Below are 17,237 nucleotides of genomic sequence, written 5' to 3'. Positions count from 1 at the left end.
TTCGTGTAGTATTTATAAAGAAAGCAGGAAGTCAAGTTGCAGTCTGATGTTTCGAAGGCTTGTACCTTGAGCGGCAAGTACCGATTGACCATGGAACTCAAATCCGGATCATCATTATCTCCCATATAGAGCAATTCTCCATTTCCATTATCTTCTGCACATAATCTACAAATCGTTGAATCATAAAGCCGTACTTCTGCCATGATTCTAAGGGAACTGTTCACTAACGACTAACATCGATATCTTAACCAAAGTGACGAGTGAGTGCGTACAATTTCTTGATACTATGTATTTTTATTATATACTACATAACCTTTACTTTAAAATTTTACATACAAAATTTTTGAATAACAAATAAACTGTAGCTTTTCCATGTGCAACATTCTTTCATTATAGATTTTCTTTAAAAGAACTTATACGTTCTGGCCTCAAAAAACTACACACTACTCCAAATGCGCTGGAATCATCGCCAATCAGGTTGCCTATCCAACCACATTCTACCAATCAGAAGTTGTAACGCGCCAACGTATTTCTATAGATGAACAAGTTTTTTTGAAGCTAGGCTACACATATATACATACGTAATCGTTTTCTGATTGGTATGTACTTCGACTCATGAAACATGCAGTAGTATATCGATATTCTATAATCGATAGATCGGTAATTTGCTAAATATCAATAATAATATATTTTTTGTTACTCATCTAAATTGTATATAGAATTGGTAGAATATGAAATTATAAAGAGTCTCTTTTTAATGTTTGATTCGATGATATAATTTTATACTCTATAGTGAATTGTTTATTGAGTACAAAATTATTTAAATAAATGTTTACAAAACTTATTCACTGGCTATTAAAGTAATGAGACAATTGGCTTCTCTTCCATCTGTTTTCTACATTTTCTAATCATTAATTTCTTCACTAAGTAGAGTGTATTATTTATCAACTTATAAAATGGAAGAAAAAGAAAATATACATGAGCAAAATGAATTTTATACTGCGGCTGCCAATTACTGGGAACATGTTCCACCAACAGTAGATGGAATGCTTGGTGGTTTTGGATTTATTTCTCAAACTGATATAAAGGGATCGACAATGTTTTTGAAGGCTCTGTTTGAGGTGTCTGATGATTTATACGCCATTTAAATATAAATTTTCAAATGTTTTATTAACAATGATTTGGTAAATTTCAGTTAAAAAATCCTCCATCAAAGACCTTTGCATTAGATTGTGGTTCAGGCATAGGAAGAATAACTAAGAATTTATTATTAAATCATTTTAAACATGTTGATTTAGTGGAGCAAAATTCAAAATTTCTAGAAGTTGCTAAAACATGTTTGAAAAACTATTCTTCAAGAATTGACAACTACTATCCCGTTGGTAATATTTAATTTATCTATTAATTACTTAAACAACTTTTAGTTGTGATAATCGAGTTACATTTTAAGGACTCCAAAATTTTTGCTTTACTACTAAAAAGTATGATGTCATTTGGTGTCAATGGGTTTTGGGTCATTTAGAAAAAGATCATTTAATAGGATTTCTCAAAAAGTGCTTGTAAGTATTTTTTTATAGAATTGATTATCTTGACTAATTCAAACTAATCAACAAGATTTTTGTAGGTCAGGTTTAAGGCCTCATGGTTTAATAATAATTAAGGAGAATGTGACAAGGTCTAAAAATTTAGAAGTTGATACAAAGGATTCTTCTGTGACAAGGCCTCTGTCTGAATTTTATCGAATATTTCAGGAATCTAATCTAATTTGCATCAAAGAAGAACAACAAAATAAATTTCCACATGAATTATATCCAGTTTATATGTTTGCTTTAAAATCTGTTAATAATCTTTAAGTTTACCTTAAAAATTATAAGTTAAGAAATAAATTATTTCATTATTTGTACATTTCTCAGGGATAGTCTGTTCACAGGGCTTTGTGTAAACAAAAGCATGTGAATGTAATAGGGCACAAACAGCAGAAATGTATACTCCAAATAGAGATATGATCAAATTTATACAAGTTACTATTTATACATATAGTAGATTTTTTTTAAGGTTTTAATATTTTCAGCAATTTTTCAATGAAAGTTTTGCCATTGATTTTTTTTAATCATTTATCAAATCAGTTTATATTTCAACTTATTATACATCAGACTTTTGATGTATTACTAACTGGAAATTTACAAATCAATAAAATTTTCTAAAAGTCATGTGATTTTGTTTATACCAAATTCTGGGAGTTGAACTACACCATACCGTAGTACTACAAATTTAACCATTGTTTTAAATTAACACAAAAATAGGTATTTTATAAAACTTCATTTATTTAAGAAAGTAAGTTTATTTTGGACGTATTTTTTCATACACAAACCGTTGATTTGCATCTTGAGAAGCAGCATTTATAAGACGTTTCTTCACTGCATGGAAATGTGTTAAAGCAAAATTATACAGTTCATTTTCCATTTTCCAAACAACAGACTTCTGAATCTTGTCTACAGTTTCTGGTCTTGGATTAATTTTTTGTGTAGTTTGACGCAAATGCGATTTATTATCTGAAATGTAAATAATTGTTAATATTTCAAAACATAAATATCCAAGTTGTTTCTATCTTACTGTATAAAAACGAATTGTATGCTCCTTTAAAAAACCGTGGAAGTACAAGTTGTAAAATTTCTACAAATTCTGTTAATTCCTCTGTCACTCCTACTAGAAGATAATGGTTTTGCAAATTTCTCTTTGCTTCTTCTAGTGCCCAACTATTTCCAATTTCCCTAATAAATAATATTTATTTAAATACTGGTTGTAAATTATAATAATTATATTTTATTAAAACTTACCAACATGCGGGATCATGGCCACATAAGAATGGTATTTGTAACCACATATTATCAGGATCACAATCTGGTTGGCCAGCATCAATACATTCATCAAAAGTCTAGAAATGGTAAAAGTAAATTACTTGCATATCAAATATGAGTTCTAAGTAACAAATACTGACCTTTGTGTCTCCATGTTTTTTTCTTATTAAATATGGTCTGAAATTGTCTCCGTATCTCAAAAAATAGTAATAAGAGACAAACCTATCTAAAGGTTTGCGCAAGAGATTTATGTATAAAGGCATTTGTCTTATTCCAAACCTTGAAATATAGACTTAACTTAAAACAATAAGACATACATTTTCTACAATAAATATCTTCATTCACTCACTTTTCGAAATTTAAAAATGCAACATGACCATGATAAAATGCTGGTTTTTTTATATTCCATTCAGTTATATTATTTGCAAATTGAATCTGTAATTTATAAATACATAATCAAATGGAATGTCTAATAAAAAATGAATTATAAAAACTATAATATTACCTGATTTGGAAGCGTAAGAGTGTGCATATTATTGGTAACATTAATATGTAAAACATGATATTTATTCTGTTTGCACAAATCATAGACTAAACCTACAAAGCTGGTTGACGCTGTTTTAGGTACCCTGTTGTAGATTATGACAAGATCATCAAAAGCTGACAATCTGTAAGATCGTTCACTAGCTTCAAGCCCAGTTTGAACACTGTTCTGTTCGTGTGTGATGGCATTGTCTGGAAGTACGATAGGATAACCTATGTTATTCCATCACCTTTAACAGAATGAAATATTAAAAGGATAATGCTTTTAATGCCACAAATGAATAAAATTACATCCTCTATAATAAGGCGTACGCAATAGTTTGTAGTGATCCTCCAGAAAATTTACTTTCAGTTTCAGATAGATGATAGTGATTGTGAATATCACCACCAAAATCCATTGTAATAGAAAGCTTCTGTGTATCATTTTTTTGAAAGTCGTTAATTTATTCTTGTTACATATATCAGAAATATACACCAACAATTTTTACGAGACACACCATACTATTTTAAAATTGTAAATAATGATAAATTATATAAAAACGTTCAGCTTAATTTGAGCATTTAGTGGGTGATACTTATATTATCGAACCTATTATCACTCATTTTTACTAAGTTTCAATGAAATAGAAGATTTTAATTTCACTTTTAAATAAATTACCAAATATTTACATACAAAACTGAAATTTCATATCTGTCTACATTATTTATTATACACTTCAACGAAATTCGCAACAATCACGGGCTGGGCACTCCCACCGAAAAATTGCAATACTAAGCTTTCATGGCTTACCAACTGGCGCTGATACCATCCTTTTCGACGTCCATCGTATAGCATTATGTATAATCTGTGACTATACCTTTATCTATAGCAACTGCGAGTACCTGCTTTGGCGGGAAAATCAGTGATTGATTTCGTTATTGAAGTAAGAATAAACATATCTTATTAACAATGTAGGTAAATTTGTGCAGATAACCACTACCATCATTCCATTTTATTCTTATTTCTGGTAGTTCCTAAATACTGCAAAGATCATCTCAATTAACAAACTTTATAAAATGAAAGTATGCATCTTATATTTATGATATGCAATTATGCACGTGCCTCACATATTTCAAATGTATGCTATATGTTCTTTATATTGTAATTTATCCTAATGAGTGCTGTATGTTCTGCAAATATTTTAATACATTGTAATTAGAAGTATGCGAGATTTCAAAAATGTTGAATCGAGACGAGACAAGAATTTTTTCAAGATCAAGACAAGATCTCGAAAGTATGTTATCAATTGAAAATATTAAGATTCTTGAAAATATTGAGATTTACGAAAAATTCGAAATTCTCAAAAATTTCAAAAATCCAAATCTTGATTTCAATTTTATAGGAATTTTCAAATGTAACAATGTAAAATAATAAAACTACTTATAACATGGATAAAAAATAATGCATGAACTAAATTACAGATATATTTTATTTAAAATTTCTATGAGAAAAATCTAATTTCTCTCATTTTTTCAGTAATAATTAATTAATAGTTCTGTAAATTTTAACGATATTATAAATGTAATTTAAAATTAATAAATTTAATTAAAGATTATTAATTAAATTAAATAATGATTTGTAGTACTCTCTCATATTTTAGAATTATTACTTTTTTTTTAAGCAATAAATTGTTTCATTTTATCTTTTGTATCATATAAAGTAAAAAAATATCTATCAATTTAATGGACATCAAAAGATGTGACAAAACTCGATACTTTTACCCACATATTATTGGGATTGCTTTTTTGAAGAGCTTCAATAAATTTATCAATCATTTTCCACATTTCCATTCACCATTATTTTAATTTATGATTCACATAATATTAAACATAATGGTCTATGTAAGAGAATTAATTTGTGCAGCATCAAATAAGTGGAATTCTACCTTGCATCCACCTTTTGTAATAATGTTAAAGGTGTCTTATTGTGAATCATATGTTTTTCTCAATTATATGCAGCATTGTTTCTGTATTAGCTTCTTGGAACTGTTATTACTAAGTAGTTATTTCTGTTTTTTTACAACAATAACTTCTTAAAATTCTGTTTTTCTATAACATCTTCTTAGAAGTAAAAAAATTTTTTTTGCCATATGTGTACACTATATTCTGTATTCATGCAACTCAACGTAACACAATATGTATGTGATTTTAATTATAAATTAATACATTTAAAAGAAAATTAAAAAATGTTCAGTGACAGAGAAAGTGTAATCATTGATGTTGCAAAAGCAAGTTTACACAATGTTATAGAAAGAAATAGAAAAAGTAAAAATTCAGTGTGCTAAAGTATAAATGTAAGGGAAGGATAATAGAACCAAAGAGAAATTTTCTTATTTAAAAAAGACTAGTAGCTTTAAAGCCCTGAAGTATAGTTGAAGACAATGGCTTTAGTAGAGTATTTAAAGAACAATCTTAGAAGGCCAACAATTATTTCAGAACAGTGGCTTAGATGAGGGAGAAATGCTAAAAATCAATTTGTATAATTATTACACCTTTCACAGTTCTTGGGACAGCTTTTTATTTAGAAATTTCTTTCAGAAATTAATAATCAAGCTTTGTTTGTTCGAACGATGCTCCAGCCTATGGTCTAAGATATAAGATATCTGAAACAAAAGAACATCGATATGATAGCTCTGAGGGTGCGCTTCACTGCCTTCTTCTGCAACATTGCATCTTCACAAAGGTGCACAAAGAGGCCACAGTCATCCAATTTCTCTCACTATTAAGCATAGCCCTTACCACATTTGGCAGTCAAAGGTCTTCCTCAATTACACCTACCAGAACAATGTCAGCAATACGTCGTTGTTTCCTTTCCTATATAATGCAGGTCCAAAGAAACTATGCCCAGACAGTACCTGCACCGTTCAATAGGTGAGATTACCAAAACCTTTGATTAGCCATTCTGGTAGAAGTGACCGGACAGCCTTAAGAGTCCACTGGTCTGTCCTATCAATGTGGAAGCAGGGGTGCGAATTTACCAGCAGAGGTCGCGAAAGATCCTCAATCTGGGCTAGACAGTGGCCTCGTACTCCTGCTTTCGCACCAGAAAAATGGGGAAAGCCAACAATAAGTTGGCCAACCAGGGCTGATCTCTCTCCCCAAGAGTAAGAAATGCGATATACTGTAAATGAAGATGTTCTTATCTATAAAAAAGTTGGTTATTGCATAATAGACTTCACTAGTGTCTTTTAAATAAGTACTCTCACTATTAATCTGTGATCGATAAATGTATTAATCTGTGAAAAATACAAGAAGAAAATTAAGTGTAAATGTTCAAATTTTCGTGCCCTTGTTTTTCAAATCAATGCAAAATGTTTTTATGGTGTAAAATCTATTCTACAGATAAACTTAGGATGTATCTTACGTCCAAAATTAATGGATTATATGAAATAAATCTTTGAGTTGTTATAACAATGAGAACATTTTTTATTCAAGTTTAAAAAAAATGTATGCCAGATACTTTTGATATTTTTTTAACAATTTTCTCATATTTCTAGATTATGATGCCATATGAATATAACTTTTTCAATCAATTGATGTTTATTACATGTAAATGCGAAAGATAATATGATCAAATATTCATATATATCTTTTTTATTGTGAAAACTTCAGAACTCAAAATAATGTTAAATGAAGAGTGCCAAAAAGAAGTAAATTAAAAAACTATGTGAAGAGTATCAAAAGCTGCAGAATATTCTGTCTGTGTTTCAAGAAGAAAACTGTATGTATCGGAAAAATAATTCATAACAAAAAATTCTATATTTTGGAACTAAAACTAGATTTATTTAATTTACACTTGACTGTAAAACATCGAAGTAGTGGGTCATGATGTAGGATTCTAGGAAAATATCTGGAGGTGATGAATTAGTTTGCATAAATAATATTATGAACTAATATACATATTTAAATATATTAAAACAAAATTGATTAAAAAATGCAGAAAAATTAAATCTTCCGCGAAACTTTATTTTCAACAAAATTTCGATATAAATTATACATGTATGTCGTACATGTACGTCATTAAATTATTTATAATATTGTTTATACTCTAAAATACGATCCTAGACGGTAAGTATCATGAAGTTATCGAATATATCTGAAACGAATTAAAAAAAAAGATTAAAAAATATAATATTTAATTTTATTAACATTTTCGACGATTGATCTACCAGAGGGTATCTCATATTTGACACCCATATTATCGGAACGGAAGCGTTGGAACCACCACTTTGCTGTTGCATTCGATACTATATTGGGTCCATAAACTGCATAAATATTTTTGACCGCCTGTTCCGCTTTTTCACCTTGGTCATAGTGGTACTGAAGAATGTATTGAATTTTCTCTACTTTTACTTCTATTTTGGATCGCTTTAACCCACAACTGGATTTACTAAACTTTTACAAAACTGTCAGAGAACTTTTTTGAAAGCATTATGTCGCCTTCTTAGATATCTCGTCGTGAGATATCTAACGAAAAACGCTCAAAACTTTTTACTTCACCCATTATAATAAATAAAGAAAAGTTAAAGAATGGAACAAAATTAAATCGAATTTTACAAAAAACTTCTCAATTTAATACCTACACAGTTACAAGAAGCAATATGAATCTGTAATGCCTAATGCAGCCACGTTTCTTTGACAGAATTTATAACGAGTCAAATAGATTCTAGAGACCAATAGATATTTCATACTCCTATGACTTAAAGCCCTCTAGTCGACCCTGTTGCAGTTACGTTATTTTACTTATAGAAAATTCTCTGTGAGTTGAACGGACTATAATTCCACATAACTCATGACTTAAGCAAAACGAGTAATTTACCAGGTGAATTTAAGAGTAGCAAGACTCTTAAAAGTAAAGATTGTAAACAAACAAATAGAAAATAGTAAATAAAGAATAGATGCCCAGACCAAGATATGTTGAACATTTTTAGATTTGATTTTACATGCGAAGTGCATTTTTAAAATTTTCCAGTATAATTGTATAAGTAAAAAATTGCGGTTTTGTTTCTTATAAAACGTAACCTATATATGTTACTGATGTAATTTCTTTAAAAAAATATGGGCATTATTAACATCATAAAACTTTATTGCAAGTCTACAGTTTTAGAATAATTGTTTGCTTAATTATAAATTGTTTGTGTTAATGACATTTGTATGTATTGAGTGTCTCTAAAAAAAAGCCAGAAAATGGATCAGATGTTACCGAGCCCTGGGTTTAGTATACCCAGTATAGGAACTCCTTTACATCAACCAGAAGAGGATCAACAAATTTTACCTAATGCATTGCAACAGCAGCAACAACAACAGCAACAGCAGCAATACCAATTACAACAATTACATACTATGAGTCCAAACATGCAGAGTGGAATGCTTATGATTGGAACGCCACAAAAGACTATGCATGCTTATGCAACAGCACCCACTTTTGCGACTCCTCAAAGCCTCATGCAGCCACAAACACCAGTAGGATTAAATAATATATCACCAAACATATCTCAAATTATATTTCATGTTATCTTTAAATAAATTATTTTGTTTATAGCAAAATATGATGTCTCCATTAGTACAAAATAATAATCATATAGCACCATCATCAATAGGACCATCTACTCCTGGTCCTATGACACCTATGACACCAGCTTCTGCAGATCCAGGAATTTTGCCACAACTTCAGTAAGTGAAAAATTAATTTAGGATAAAATATGACAGACAAGTATCCATCAATGTTGCAGGAATATTGTCTCAACAGTCAATCTAAACTGCAAATTAGATTTAAAAAAAATAGCTCTTCATGCAAGGAATGCAGAATACAATCCAAAACGGTTTGCTGCAGTAATTATGAGGATAAGGGAACCAAGAACTACTGCTTTAATATTTAGTAGTGGAAAAATGGTTTGTACTGGTGCAAAGAGTGAAGAGGATTCTCGATTGGCTGCAAGGAAGTACGCTCGAATTATTCAGAAGCTTGGTTTTCCTGTTGGTATAAATTTTGTCATTGACTTCAATTAATTATAATTGTTTATTATCAATATAATTTATTTTGGATAAAGGCAAAGTTCCTTGACTTCAAAATACAAAACATGGTAGGAAGCTGTGATGTAAAATTTCCAATTAGATTAGAGGGTTTAGTTCTTACTCATGGACAATTCTCCTCATATGAACCAGAACTCTTTCCTGGATTAATATATCGAATGGTAAAACCTAGAATTGTCTTACTTATATTTGTTTCTGGAAAAGTAGTATTAACAGGTTAGTATTGTTGATATATATTTTATATAAATTTCAGTTTTTACATATTTAGTTTACATAATAAATTGATTATTATTAATATTTGGATTATTATTAATATTAGGAGCAAAAGTTCGACAGGAAATTTATGAAGCATTTGATAATATCTATCCAATTTTAAAGAGCTTTAAAAAACAATGATTTCATTCTTTATCACACATCAACGTTATGTTTTACATGCAGAAAACTTAGGTAAGATATCTTGGTTTTTGTTTCGGAAACTAATGGGTTGTTTCATTATCAGCACCTAAAGTAGTAAATAAATTCTTAAAAAAAATTAAAATATACAATGAAAAAATAATCGAAAAGGATATAAATTGTATGAAAATGCTCTTATTAGAGTTACTTTTAAAAAATAATCGTGCAAACGATTATTTTTTAATACATTTGAGTATTGAAAGAAATTTCAAAAACACAATTTAAAAAATTTCTTCATGTTTCTTGTGAGGTAATCTGGAGAAAAATTTGTTTTAACTATTTTCAAAGAACATGTTTTCTCAACTATACAGTGCCTTGATCAAGAAGTAGTCATTGTTCTAGAATTTGTTTTTAATTTATATACTTCTATAATTTATGTATTATCAGCTGAGAACGAATTCCATTTTGTTTGTCGCGTCGAATGCAATTTATGTTTTCTTTCCATTTAATTAAAAATATTCTCATATATATATATATATATATATATATGTGACAATAATTTCTCTCTCTGTGTGTGCGTGCGAGCGCGCACGTATGTATGCATGTATATGAGAATGAACAGGCGATGCAAATAAGAGAAATAGAATGAATTTAGTTTTGATATGGGAGAATAATGTACTTATGTATGTATGTATGTATGCATGTATGTATGTATGTATGTATGTATGTATGTATGTATGAATGTATGTATGTATGTATGTATGTATGTATGACTATTCAAATCAAATCCTTAAAAATTCTTCAACATTGTAAAATTTAAATGGCATTTTGATACATTGTACATGAAGTAGTTATTACAAGTAGAACAAGGATTATATAAATATTAAAATTATACAAATTTGCTATTGTAAAAATATATATTTAATTGCATTAACAAATTGTTTATTCATTAATATTACTATTTAAGTCGTTCAATTATGCAGCTTCATAATACTTTTAACTAAACATTGCTGAAGCACAGGACAAATGTCTTTATTAACTGTTGTTAAAATTTCTGTTGCATGTTCAATAGAGTTTGTATCAATACTTCCAATTAGAAACACTTCTGAAATTTGATTATGTTGTGGAAGGCTAGCAAGTGTAATTATCCCATGATTAAAATCATCTTGTTGCTCTGGTAGTATGTTGCATATTGCCTCTTCTATATCCGTGGGATCCACTAAGAACTGGCTATTATAAACACCCTACATTTTTCATAAATTTATGATTAGAGCAAGATATTTTCAATTTATTTTCGTATAATGCACTTACAATGGTGGAAGCTGTGACTAAACCAAACATTGGAACACTTGCATTAGCTAAGGCAATACTAGCAGCCATAATTGCAGCAGCCAATGCAGATCCAGCATTATCTAGGATTGTTGCATACACATCTACTTGAAAATTAGGAAACTCATGCTGAAAGAATAGAAAAGAAATTTAAAAAATGTGAGTTTTAGTTAAATGATAATTACTTTTCATTCATATAAATGAGTGAAAGGTATATCTGATAAAGGATAGTATAATCAATTAAATATTATTTATTTATTAACAATAAGAAATATATAATAAATTTTTTTTACAGATTACATAATTTTTAAATTAAAGTAGTGTGAATGTATAACTATGTATATATTAGGTCACATTGATTATCAAATTTAAATTTGTATGTAGTAGGTACATAAAATATGTACAAGTAACCAATTATAGTGATAGTTAAATTTGAAGAACATAATTTTATTTCAAATAGTATGACTAAAATTTTCAACAGTTTTTATATTTGTAGTATATCATCATAAATTGGTTATTGTAAACTAGTAATAGTAATAATTTGCAAAGAGAAATATTTTTTTCAAAATACACCTTAACCATAAAAAATTATTCTTTATATTTTTACTTATTATTTCAAAATAAACCATCTTGTTGATAGTATTATACTTATATATGTATATACAATGGTGAGCATATAAGTAGGAACATTCTACCTCCATAACTCAAATGATGTATTGTTAAAAAGAAAGATTGGAACAAATGATTCTCCCCAATAATCGTTTATCTGTTAGTTGTGCGTTGACATTGGTAGAGTGAAAGAGTCATGGTCAATATTTCTTAAAAATTTTAAATTATTAATAAGTAACTGATTTTGTGCGAGCATTTAAATAGGAATACCAGTTTTTTTATATTTTAAAAGTAAGTTTCAATAAATATACTAAATTTACATTAAATACATATAAAATATTTGCCATTTTATTATTTACTCTGTACACGTTAACTATAGGAATGGGTAGAGCAGTGCATATAACTGCTGAATAGCAAAAAGATGTCAAATAGCTAAGCTTATGGATATATCAGTTCATGCTTGTGATATAACTATAAAACATGTAGAAAAGTTGGATAGTTTTGAAAATAAAATCCATGTCAACAAACTTCGAAAAACTGTATCTCGAATGGATTGTGTGATCCATTGCCTATCTGAAAAAGATTGTCATAGAACATCTGTAGACATTCATTCAGAAATTTTGGCAAAGTCTGATTTAAAAATTGGTGTACATACAGTTCGTTGTCATCTAAATGAGTTTGGGCTAATGGGACAAATCGCTCGCAAAAAGCCATTTATTTCTAAAACGAATAAAAAAAAGCGATTGGCATTTGCAAAGGAACATATAAAGTGGACACAAGAATAGTGGGGTAAAGTAGTTTTTACTGATGAGTTCAAATTTAATTGTGCTGAATCAGATGGAAAATCTTATATGCAACGACGAATAGGAGAGAATTTGATCCAAAATGCATTAAATCCATGATTAAAGAAGGTGGAGGAGCAGTTATGTTTTTGGGGAAAGATGACACTAAACAGCATTGTTCGTGTAAATATTTTAGAAAATGTGTTACTGCCATATGCGACTAATAATTTAAGCACAGATTAGATCTTCCAAGTGGATAATGATCCGAAACATACTTCTCGCAAAGCAAAACAATGTCAATGTTATGAAAATGGTTGGCTCAATTGCCAGACTTAAATTCAATTAAAATGCTTTTGAATTATGTCGAAAAGGCAAAGGTTTTCAAACTCAAAAGCCATCTAATTTAAAGTTATTCGATGTCATCCATAAAACATGGAACGAAATTGATATTAATAGTTGCACACGACTAATAGAGTCCATTCCACGAAGATGTGCAGAAGTAATTAAAATGAAAAGCAAGGTACCAAAATATTAACATAATTTTATATTAATACTTGTAAAATATAATAATTGCACTTCAATTGTTAAATAAATAAAAAACATCAATATTAAGTTGTGTTCCTATTTATTTGCTTGCGTCAAATATGTATTATTTATTTCTAAATGAATATTATTACTTTACAGAAGGAAATATTTGCAAAAATGTAGTACGTGTGGAAAGAGTATGTAGTGTTTAGCTATATAATGTTGCACAAACTCATATTCGACATTTAGAAAGAAAAAAAATTTCAGTTAAATTTTCATAAATACTTGTACCTATTTATATGCTTACAACTGTGTGTATTGCAAAACAGATATATATTTACCAAACAAACTGCTGGTTCTAATGCTCTTTGTAACATCAAACTGTACTGTTTTTCTTCTGCATTTTGTTGGTGAATTTTTCGTTTCAAACAAGAAAAAGAAGCAAATTTAAACTCGCAATAAATTTCTCCCTGCATACAATAACCATTTTTATTTGGTACTTCTCTAGGATCAAATACTGAACAAACTACTTTTGTATTTCCCATTTCTATATATGCAGAGCCTTTGGCTTGACTAACTACTCCAGTTCTTAAAACTGTAAATACAAGATATAAAGAATTACTTTTAATATAAAAATTAAATTAAATTTTAATTACATTTGTTAATAATGTAGAAAGCTGATGTCATATAAAATCTTACATATTTTTCTTATTTCACTGTTGGTGCGTTTATCTTTTCTTTCAGTGAAATCATATTTTTTGTCAACATTTTTGTGGTTAGAGTTCGAATAAATATGATAAGGAATAGATACCTCCGGACCGTTAATACGTTTTTGATCAATGGGCATTTTAGCTAAAATATAATTATTGCTTAACTAAAATAAAAAATAAACACAATAAAAGTTTTGTCACTATAATAAAAAAATTAAAAACTCTTATTAGCTCTAACTTTTATTAGAAAAGAACAATCATTTTCATTTTAAAATTTTAAGTTGTATGTACAATCTTATAGTCAAGCATATCTATCATAGATAGGTATCTCCTCGGATTTTAGTGGGACACCCATACAGCGCTACGATTGGAGTAGCGTAGAACTGAATAAGAGAAAAGCACAATCACACTTCAGTTTTCTTTTCATGTTTCTAAGCGTTACGTAGACCTACGAATAGTGACAGGATTTGGAACTCTTCACATTGCTTTGAATACGTATTGTATATCAAGCGATAAATTCAAATTACTTCGAATCTGTTTTGCAAGTCTGAGAATTTCGATAAATTTGAAAAGCTTAATGTTGAATTCAATACATTACAAGTATTATTATTACTTTTATGCCAATAATATTATTTAACACAAAATTGTAAAAAACATTTGAAAAATTAAAATTACCAACACCGTATGTGTACAATGATTCACATTATTCATTTTTTTAGCTTGTAGTACGTACATGTTAGGAATTATGAATATTGATATCTTGAAAATGAGAAGATGAAAAAGAAATAATGTAGAAAAGGATTTTCAACGATTTTGACCGAATATATAAGAATCCTTTAGAATTATCCCTGGTTATAATAAATATGTGAGCTAAATGTGATGAAAAGTTGTTTATAAAACAAAATTGGTTTATAACAGTGCCACTAATAAAATGATTTTTAAAATTGCTGAGTTTCTAATTATTTTGTGCTTCAACAGAGATTGTCGACTAAAAAATAAAATAGACAACTGTGCTATTAAATTATTTTTTCAGTAAGCTTATCTTTTATTTATATATGTTCCATTTTAAAAAGTAAGCTGTGTGCCGCTTATAAGCCATTACTAAAACATCATTACAATATTAGAAAGACAGTAGACTTAGTATGACTGAGCATTCCTATTTTTCAGAATTGGTGAAATTAATTTTGTCCTATACTCGCATATTAATATCTTATGAAAAGATTTTGCGAGTCCTTTATCCATGACATACATACATACAGTGCTGGACAAAAGTATTGGCACAGCATCATTGTTCTGATACAAGTGCTTATAACTATGAAACAAATTGATAAAAAGGAGAAATTTTTTAATACATTTATTTATTTATTATTCTAGATTATTATTTAACAGAAACAGTAATATAAATAAAGTGATATGCGAAATAATAACAAAAACATATTTATTGAGCGTTTTAAGCGTGGACAAAAGTATTGGCACAAATGATTGAAAGTACTTAGAAATTAAAAATTAATATTTGGTTGGCCCTCCATTCCTCATGATAACTTCCTTCAATCGTTTTGGCATTGAAGTTACCAATTTTTTTGTAAAATCCGGCTCTATATTGTTCCATTCTTGTAAAATAATAGCTTTTAATTGGTTTTTGTTTGTTATATTATATTTTCTAATTCTTTTTTCTAATTCATTCCAAACATGTTCGATGGGATTCATGTCTGGACTCTGGGGTGGGGTATTTAACGTGTGTGCGGTATTGTAAACGATCCATTGTCGTACAATATAGGCAGTATGTTTTGGATCATGGTCTTGTTGAAAATAAAAATCACGCGGGAGATTTAATTTATTAGCACTTTTAAATAAGTTTTCCTTTAATATATTTAAATATACATATTTGTCCATAATCTCATCTATGAATACTAATTCGCCAACCCCAGACGCTGCAATGGAACCCCATACCATGACTCCACCTCCTCCATGTTTCACAGTGGCTTGTAAATGTTGTGGATCCATTTCCGTATTTGGCTTTCTCCAAACTAATACTCTGCCATCTGATTTAAATATATTAAATTTACTTTCATCTGAAAATAATACGTTATTCCAGAATGTGGGATCCTTTTTTATAAATTCTTTTGCAAATTCTTTTCTCATCTTCCGATTCTTCTTGGATATGTATGGTTTCCTTCTTGCGACACACGCAGAATATCCCGCATCTTTTAACACTCTCAGTATAGTTTTCGAACTTACTTCTTTTTGATTTTCTTCATTTAACTTTGCTCTAAGTTGCGATGAGTTTAATTTACAATTTATTTTCACTTCCTTTACAATTTTCCGTTTTTCTCTAACTGTTAACTTTGAGGGACGTCCACTTCGATTCCTACTTTTGAAATCTGATTGATTCTCAAATCGTTTTACGACACTTCTAATAGTGAATCGACTTCTATTAACACTTTTTGCTATTTCACTATAAGATTTTCGCATTTTGTGCAAATTTAATATTATTTTTCTCTCTTCACTTGTAGTTTCTTTCCCTCTTCTTGACATTGTTGCTTGTTATATTTCCTATGTTGCTAATCGACTGAACTTAAGGATGACTGTTAGAAAAAATGACTATCAGGGAATCCCCTACCTATACCATCAAGTGACAATCGGATTTTTTTCCGAGAGATACAACTACACTAAATTTTGTATAATGTGCCAATACTTTTGTCCACGCTTAAAACGCTCAATAAATATGTTTTTGTTATTATTTCGCATATCACTTTATTTATATTACTGTTTCTGTTAAATAATAATCTAGAATAATAAATAAATAAATGTATTAAAAAATTTCTCCTTTTTATCAATTTGTTTCATAGTTATAAGCACTTGTATCAGAACAATGATGCTGTGCCAATACTTTCGTCCAGCACTGTAAATAATACACGATCCTCTCATCAGGAGGAAATAGGATTATCTTGTATTATAAAATGATAACATGAATTAAACGGAAGGTTTAAGTCAGTAGAAGAACAGAATTTCTCTACTATTGAGAAATAAAAACTAAACTTTCTATATTTAAATAATATATATTTTTATATAAATTACATAAAATAAAAATGATTTCATATAAATAATAAGTTATGTTTTTACATCACTTAAAATCACTTTATAGGGGAATAAGACGTTATGAATAGGAAGTTCAAATTTTGTACGGGTATTAAGAACAGAAATCGATATGGGTTATGGTTACAATCTCTAAGTAAGAGTTCATTTATACTATCGACAAGCTGAGTTTGTGAAAATATTAGTCGATAGTGCTTTATCACTATTTCTGACTGCATATTTACGTTGGGTGAGGACTGAACGACATTTGGGCAAGCCCCGTGTATTTGTTAATGGCCCCAAGCCATTAATAACGATTTTTTAATGGACGTCATTCAGCG

The 17,237-nt window shown here is 28.9% G+C and overlaps 5 protein-coding genes across 16 annotated transcripts in view; 2 read left to right on the top strand and 3 right to left on the bottom strand.

The window, feature by feature from the left end:
• The window catches only part of LOC143151563 (uncharacterized), a 107,995-nt gene extending 107,569 nt beyond the window's left edge, over positions 1-426 (bottom strand). The window contains exon 1 of one of the 2 annotated variants that reach the window (XM_076320850.1): positions 66-426. In XM_076320850.1, coding sequence (XP_076176965.1) covers positions 66-203 — 138 coding nt within the window. In that variant the 5' untranslated portion in view covers positions 204-426. The remainder of the gene's footprint in view (positions 1-65) is intronic. The other variant, XM_076320852.1, reaches the window with a different exon arrangement.
• On the top strand, positions 14-1,903 carry Ntmt (N-terminal methyltransferase). Of its 6 annotated transcripts, none has more exons than XM_076320866.1 (6): positions 14-264; positions 397-660; positions 932-1,121; positions 1,196-1,382; positions 1,451-1,559; positions 1,625-1,903. In XM_076320866.1, the coding sequence occupies exons 3-6, from the start codon at positions 957-959 to the stop codon at positions 1,851-1,853; spliced, it is 690 nt and encodes a 229-aa protein (XP_076176981.1). In that variant the 5' UTR covers positions 14-264; positions 397-660; positions 932-956; the 3' UTR covers positions 1,854-1,903. The 6 variants fall into 6 exon arrangements, with proteins under 6 accessions (XP_076176981.1, XP_076176982.1, XP_076176979.1 ...); XM_076320867.1 differs by having other exon boundaries at positions 15-260; positions 1,196-1,378; positions 1,483-1,559; XM_076320864.1 differs by having other exon boundaries at positions 15-260; positions 929-1,121.
• Positions 1,904-2,304: 401 nt separating this feature from the next.
• On the bottom strand, positions 2,305-4,333 carry LOC143151564 (heparin sulfate O-sulfotransferase). 5 transcript variants are annotated; one of them, XM_076320857.1, is made up of 7 exons: positions 4,192-4,333; positions 3,364-3,593; positions 3,208-3,293; positions 2,999-3,137; positions 2,838-2,935; positions 2,614-2,771; positions 2,305-2,552 (listed from the first exon to the last, which is right to left on the bottom strand). In XM_076320857.1, exons 1-7 carry the CDS (start codon positions 4,208-4,210, stop codon positions 2,341-2,343), a joined length of 942 nt encoding a protein of 313 aa, XP_076176972.1. In that variant the 5' UTR covers positions 4,211-4,333; the 3' UTR covers positions 2,305-2,340. The 5 variants fall into 5 exon arrangements, with proteins under 5 accessions (XP_076176972.1, XP_076176973.1, XP_076176969.1 ...); XM_076320858.1 differs by lacking the exon at positions 4,192-4,333 and adding an exon at positions 4,075-4,162; XM_076320854.1 differs by lacking the exon at positions 4,192-4,333 and adding an exon at positions 3,693-4,053.
• Positions 4,334-7,860: 3,527 nt separating this feature from the next.
• On the top strand, positions 7,861-11,325 carry Tbp (TATA binding protein). Of its 2 annotated transcripts, XR_012993374.1 has the most exons (6): positions 7,861-8,903; positions 8,983-9,113; positions 9,173-9,416; positions 9,491-9,689; positions 9,793-9,920; positions 11,138-11,325. XR_012993374.1 is itself a non-coding variant. In XM_076320859.1 (5 exons), exons 1-5 carry the CDS (start codon positions 8,628-8,630, stop codon positions 9,867-9,869), a joined length of 927 nt encoding a protein of 308 aa, XP_076176974.1. In that variant the 5' UTR covers positions 7,862-8,627; the 3' UTR covers positions 9,870-10,040. The 2 variants fall into 2 exon arrangements, 1 of the variants encoding a protein (XP_076176974.1); XM_076320859.1 differs by lacking the exon at positions 11,138-11,325 and having other exon boundaries at positions 7,862-8,903; positions 9,793-10,040.
• LOC143151566 (exosome complex component MTR3) lies at positions 10,765-14,097 on the bottom strand. The gene is made up of 4 exons (XM_076320861.1): positions 13,811-14,097; positions 13,453-13,706; positions 11,178-11,324; positions 10,765-11,110 (listed from the first exon to the last, which is right to left on the bottom strand). The coding sequence occupies exons 1-4, from the start codon at positions 13,956-13,958 to the stop codon at positions 10,838-10,840; spliced, it is 822 nt and encodes a 273-aa protein (XP_076176976.1). The 5' UTR covers positions 13,959-14,097; the 3' UTR covers positions 10,765-10,837.
• Positions 14,098-17,237: the final 3,140 nt, after the last annotated feature.

Source organism: Ptiloglossa arizonensis, chromosome 9, assembly GCF_051014685.1.
Source record: "Ptiloglossa arizonensis isolate GNS036 chromosome 9, iyPtiAriz1_principal, whole genome shotgun sequence".
Taxonomy (NCBI): domain Eukaryota; kingdom Metazoa; phylum Arthropoda; class Insecta; order Hymenoptera; family Colletidae; genus Ptiloglossa; species Ptiloglossa arizonensis.
This window is presented reverse-complemented; position numbering and strand designations above follow the sequence as displayed.